At 44.2% G+C, this 6,774-nt stretch overlaps 1 protein-coding gene across 1 annotated transcript in view; it reads left to right on the top strand.

Moving 5' to 3' along the window:
- The first annotated feature begins 5,175 nt into the window (after positions 1-5,175).
- The window catches only part of dync1i1a (dynein cytoplasmic 1 intermediate chain 1a), a 139,600-nt gene continuing 138,001 nt past the window's right edge, over positions 5,176-6,774 (top strand). Inside the window, exons 1-2 of the mRNA XM_083773190.1 lie at positions 5,176-5,294; positions 6,659-6,773. Coding sequence (XP_083629316.1) covers positions 5,187-5,294; positions 6,659-6,773 — 223 coding nt within the window. The 5' untranslated portion in view covers positions 5,176-5,186. The remainder of the gene's footprint in view (positions 5,295-6,658; position 6,774) is intronic.

Below are 6,774 nucleotides of genomic sequence, written 5' to 3'. Positions count from 1 at the left end.
ATAATAACTCTATGACACGCCAAGTTCATACAGCAACACACTAACACACATTTATACCGTTAGTTAACTGGTGTAAAGACGCTCCATGTTCAACTAATGTCCCGTTTAGAAATTAATGTTCGACGTTTTGGAGCACATCATATGTGGTAAAAGTTCCTTTATTTTTTCAAACGGTAGGCCTATAGCCCTATAATGGGGTTTCCAACAGGTGGTCAGTGGACCACACCACTGACGTGGATGTATTGCATGTGGTCCCTGACCAGGCATCATGCATTTAGTAATGTAGGATTTATTATTATTATTATTAATAATAATATATATTAATTATAATTATTATTATAAAAAATCTTTCCAGAAACCGTGAAGTGAATAACCTGCATGGTATGTAACGTGACATATATGCAGACCGTCCATACTGACACGTTGGAGGTCATGAAATTCAACAGAAAAGAGGATCTCAAGAGGGGGAAGTGCACCTGATTTTATTAGTCATTATTAATGGGAAAATATTAGTCAATGTCAATGAATTGACCATTGTTATAGAGAAACAGTGGGATGTAAATACACATGGGATATGGGATGCATAGCAAGTGTAAAAAAAGCACTAATCTTAGCCCAGGCCCCATATCCCCACCCAACACAACAGTGGTCCCTGAGCGCACAGATAGGCTAGCTAGCTATACTCTACTGACTTTTCGGGTCGAGGCCCATACAAATAGTTGAAATACAAGCCCTTGACACCACCACATTTACAGTAGCATATACAACATATACTGTAGCCTTTAATGATACACAACCAACTATAATTTAACATTTTAAATTCAACATTAGGCCCAAACCGTCCCACCGCACCGAGGGTTGGCCCACCGGGCATATGCCTCATGTCTGGTAGCCTATACCTATGTGGCCAATCCACCGGACCACCCCTGTCTCCATGCAGGTTCTAAGTCAGGCAGGGTGGTATGACCCATGTACCTGTATCAAATACTTCCTTAATGTCAACGAAGTCCACATCCACAACACCAGAGGGAGCTCAACAAACCATGAGCAAACCCAGATTCGGCACAAACAAAGGGACAACATGTGGAACGCCCTACCAACAGTCATTAAGACATGCGAATCCCTTGACTCCTTCAAAACCTCTCTCAAAGGGCACCTACGGACGGCTGCAATTCGAAACTGGCCCCTGTTCAAATCTGAATCCCCCACTCACCCTTTTCCCCCTCACTGTAGGCCTACCGGTATATGTTTTTCCCCCCCTTTTACCTCCTCTATGATGATTTCCTGTTTATGGCTATATAGAAGTGTTTATGTAGTAGGCCTACTCTAAATGTTATGATGAATTGAACATTGTGGGCTGGACCCTATTGTAAACAAGTGTAATGCTTTATGGTGTCGTCCACAGTTAACAGTTTTGTATTGTGCTTGAAATGTACTATAAATATCCAATCTGTTAATATATCCTTCAATCAATATATCAATCAATCAATCAAAAGGTAACCTAACCTCGCCTCACCAGGCTTTCCACCACCTCGGAGGTCAAAAGGTGGTCCCTCATTCACAATCAATTGAAACCCCCTGCAATAGAGGCTACACAATTGGCCAGAAGATGGCGGCATTGCAACCGCCGCGAAAGGAGGGAGGGTGACTTCCTCCTCCTGTCTCATCCATGGTCTACTTACTCTCATCCTCCTGCTTCTCCCACAGAAGGGATGCAGCGTGCAACAACAATACACCTGCTTTCTTTGTCATTTTGTGGGTCGTTACGCTGAAATGTTCTGTTTTAGAAGGTGTCATTGGTAAGCTCCACGACAGAGGTGCGAACTGCCTAGATAATCCACAGCAGACATCCAGAGTCGACGTAATTTGACCGTATTATTTAGGATGTGGTCATTGTGGTGAATGGTCGGACGGGGGTATAGTGCAGCGCCACAGTGAGACAGCATCTTTGCCGGGTGACACACCATCAGCAGCATCAGTTCCAGGCGTTAAGGTATGCTACAAAACACAAACAAAACATCATGTCGGTTTAGATTTGTGTTTGTTATTGTATCATAATGCTGCCTAAATGTCTGCTGTGAGCTCCTCACAGGCGATATGGGGCATTTCATGCCCCATTTGACGTCATGCAATTGATAACATTTTTGGAATTAGGCTATTATTGGCATTTATATCATGTCCTCCAAAAGCTTCAGCCCTGTTTCTTCTGTCACTTCTTCTCTTCCACTGAAATGTCTTAATTGTTGTGCCATCATGCCAGGGTTTACCTGCGACACGAGCAAGGCTGCATGCAATGTGCCAATTAACATGCTCGACAGATTTGTTACTTTGATGACTGCATCTATTTATAGACATGCTGTCGTGTCTGTTCCTTTCTTTTCTGTAGAATAGTAATATTTGTAACTTTCATAGATTTTCTGCTACATTTCGAGGTCAATTTGTTATATGTAACCCACACATTTATGTCCTAGATCCTAGAAGATGCATAATAAAGCTGTATTGATTATTGTAAGGGCATACACGTGTGTGCTTTGAGCTTGGGTGTGGCCTATTTGAACTCATGATGACACAGCAGTTGGTCCCATGCAAGCTGTGACAGTGTGGAGTGTTTTGATTGATTGATTGATTGATTGATTGATTGATTGATTGATTGATTGAAGTATTTATTAGTTTGCAGAATTACAGTACATTTCAAGCACAACTCAATACAAAAACTGTTAACTGTGAGTGGACGACACCATAAAAGCATTACAGCGGTTTTGAAGGAGTCAAGGGATTCTTAATGTCTTAATGACAGTTGCTAGGGCGTTCCACATTTTTGTGGCATAGGAGTGAAATTAATTTAGTCCCTTGTTTGTGTGGGTGACTTCGGTAGCCCTGTTGGCAATTTTGACATGAAATAGTAGGATAGACGCAGGTGTTGCTAATTATTAAAATTCACATCAAACAGAGTCATGCTTTTGCTGCTGTTCCTGTGCATGTTGTGGCTCATTTGAAAAGCTCTGCTCCACTAAACGGAACAGGGTTTATTGGAATCATCACAACAAGCTGTGGGTTTATGGAGGATTTTAAATATTTTCTACAACTAACTAGCATACACATGGTTAGTTAGCAAAGCAAACATGTATTTGGTTGACATTTCAACAGGAAACAAAATGTTCTGCACTATATATAGTTGCCTGTCCTGTTCAACATTTTACTTAAAAGTAGAGCACTTACAGTGGCAGTGCTGCCCCAAATATAGTAACACAGTAGGTTGCTGTCGGTGTCCCTGTCACGCCAATGTGGCCTACCTACCTAGTTCCTATACAATGACTTTCCTTGCACTCATTGTTTGCAGCTGGGTCTGAAAAATGATACACATCTAACTATAAATGCACCAAGTCTGTGGGTGTACGTACTGTATACGTACATACGTATGCACATGTGTACGTCTGTAAAACACGTAACTCTGGAAGCGTTCGCCCCACCGACTTCAAATTCGACATTATGCGTAGCACGCCACCACAGGGAGTGCAGTGCCCGGTGTCGAGTCCGTCGGATAGCCGGTTGTCCAGAACCAGCACAAAAGGCCTCTGCCCGCGGGCTCTGTCTGGACCTGATCACCCCTATATCTCCATGGAGCTAGCCTGTTCACAACACTTCATATATCCATATATGGATTGGAGATGTATTCTGAACTTGCATCGTTCTTAAGTAGGCCGGTGGCCGACGGGCACAGGTCTAGTTTATCTACCCAGTCTCACAGAAATACGTTACTATGTACGGAATTGCAATTCCGCACATACACGCCTAGAAAACCCCCAAACCCGTACATATTCAGTATTTTAGCTGTGACGTGAGCGCCCCCTCCTGAGATACTTCCGGGTCCTACTTCTGTGTCGCTTTTGTGTCCCCATAGTGTTATACTGTGACGCTCCGTCGGACTAAATCTGAGACGAAAACAACCACGAAAGTCTAATTTTACCGCTGTCCTCACAACAACAAAGCTGCGCTGCTCTCCCAAATCTGGATGTGACAGGCCGTCTGCCCCACATGGAATACTATCGCCATTTTATTTCATTGTGTCAACTAAATCCTCATTAATGCAAACTAGATTCAACATACTCAAGCCTGCACACCTTCTAAATTTGCCCCCGAAATATTTTACTGAGCAAATGGACTGTTACCACCTTCAATAATAATGATAATAATAGTCTTTATTGTCTCCACATCATATATTTTTGTTGTCATGGACACTTGACACATTAATAATTCTACTCGAGTTGGAAGCATTAAGACCCATTTTAACCCTCAATGGCTTCCTTTCTGAAAAAATAACGTCATCGTAAAAAGATTCACGCGTTTAGATATTCTATTTACAATGAGATGCGGACGGGAGCTTGTGCCACTTGGACCCGGATGTAACGTAGCACTACAAAATGACGTCAAACTTAAATACTGAATTACAGTGAAATCCTCCCCATAGACCATGACGGGAGTGGCACCGTCTCTACCAAACTTGAGCCACAGGAGACAACCACAGAGCGGGCCTAAGGGCCGATTCATACTCCTATTTTAGAGCCGAATAAAAGTCGGTTCGGCGCTGTAGAGCCTACAATTTGACGTCATTTGAGGTTCGGGGGGGGGGGGGGGGGTACCGTCCTAAAGTCGTCTCTTCGGTGCTACTGAAAATTTCTGACGAGCCGAAATCATTTCGGCTCTACAGCGCCGAAACAGCGTAAAATAGGAGTATGAATCGGCCCTAAAGGGCTTGCGAGTCGCCGCGTCGAGCGTTGCGAAGTCCGAGTTGTAACCCGATATGGACAGAATAGTAAATAATGTCAAACCCGAACTCACCCAGCCTGACCCAGCCACGGTGAAATGGCACTTCCGTACTAGTGAAAGCCACGCCTCCGTCGCGGTCAAAACAGTAGACATGTAATATGTACGGATTTTTGGGTCCGTACATATTTATGTATTTCTGTGAGATCGGGTTGAGTTTATATAAATAGTAATACCCCATCTGTTGAAAGTGTAGAGTAGAGGTTGACGGAATTGTACATTCTTGCCAGATCAAATCACCAGTGCATATTGTGAAAAATATCATGCAATTGATGTAATAAAGGTCACTCAGTGCGGTGCACACACAGTGTCACACATGGTCTTCTCCTCTGTACACAGCACGAGCACAACACGACGAGACCATGTCGGACAAAAGTGACCTAAAAGCCGAGCTGGAGCGCAAGAAGCAGCGCCTGGCCCAGATCCGAGAGGAGAAGAAGAGAAAGGAGGAGGAGAGGAAGAGGAAAGAGGTAAGAAGAAAAGTGAGCCGAAAAGTGAGTAAATTCCACACATGTGACATCTCATCACTCCGGTGTGTGCACGGTGACTGTCTGCATGGTCTGCGTGCCTGCTTGCTCCCTCCCACCAGTGTTGATTTTGTCGTACTAATAATACGACGAAAAATGTTTCGTCGACTACCTTTTTTCCCTGACAAAAACTAAACGGAAACTAACTGAAAACCATAAGCTATGATGACTAAATCTAAGACTAAAATATATTGACAATTTCGTCAACAGATAAAAACTAGGCTAAAATGTTTGCAATGTCCTGGGCCGTGGCTCAGCGGTCCAGGCACCTTGGCTGGTAATCCAGTCTGGCAGTGTGCCGCGGGTTCGACTCCCGATCCCGACGGCCTTTACTACATGTCACTCCCCCCATCTCTCTCCCCATTTCCTACTGTCTGTCCCTCCACAAAAAATATAAAATAAAGGCGAAAGCCACAAAAAATACATTAAAATGTTTGCAAGGGACTAGTGAACAAGAGATCCAGTATAAGTACTGTCAGTGTTCATTTATCATAGGCTCGTAAGAGCACTTTGTTCATTATAGCTGGAGACCTTCTGGAATCCCACCAAGGAACCCCTGGCCACGCTGAGAACCAGTACACTATGACAAAGACTTACTGCATGTATGGGTATACGATTGACTGTGACTGTGTGTGAAATGAGGATTCAGAAGTACAGTATAATCTTTTCCAGAAGTCTTTCTGTGTGTGCTTGCATGTGTGTTCACTTGCATGATTTGCATCTATCTTTGCTCCTCAAGACCTCAAACCCCCCCCCCCCCCCCCCCCACCCCACACACACACATCCACCCCCCAACACATTTTCATTTCGAAAACACGTATCGACAGTAATTATTATGCATGAATGCAATGGGCTCTATGCACACAGAATAACTCTTCCTACTTCCGGGCCGCTTCCCTACTTCCTTCACAGGTGTTACCGATTATACTAATTAAGGCTCTGTTCTATTTAGTGTGTGCGGTGGTTTCAAGGACCCCCTGAGAGTGTACAATAGGAACCAAATGGACCTGTAAGGGTCCATTTGGTTCCATTTGTACAGTTTCAGAGTTACATACCCGTACGGGGCCATTTTGGAACCCACTCAACACTTTTAGAAGCACTGAGTATTTCCAGTGAGCCTTACACACTCAATAGCAGCACCCAGAATGGAACAGAGCCTAAATCATTAGTATCAGCGGTAACCACACCTGTGAAGGAAGCGTAGGGAAGGGGCCCCAAGTTCTTTCCAAAATGGCGTGTAGTGTGCATTGGTGTACCCGTGTTTGAACCCACAATGGATAACTGGCCGTGTGTTGTGTGCTGTGCAGGCAGAGAGCCAGCAGAAGAAAGAGGCCGCCCCAGAGGATTCAGACCTGGATCGCAAGCGCAGGGAGACCGAGGCCTTGCTGCAGAGCATTGGCATTTCACCTGAGCCTCCACTAGG

Source organism: Protomyctophum parallelum (genome assembly GCF_964188405.1).
Source record: "Protomyctophum parallelum genome assembly, chromosome: 1".
Lineage (NCBI taxonomy): Eukaryota > Metazoa > Chordata > Actinopteri > Myctophiformes > Myctophidae > Protomyctophum > Protomyctophum parallelum.
Note: the sequence above shows the minus strand (reverse complement) of the source record. Positions and strands in the feature narration are given on the sequence as shown.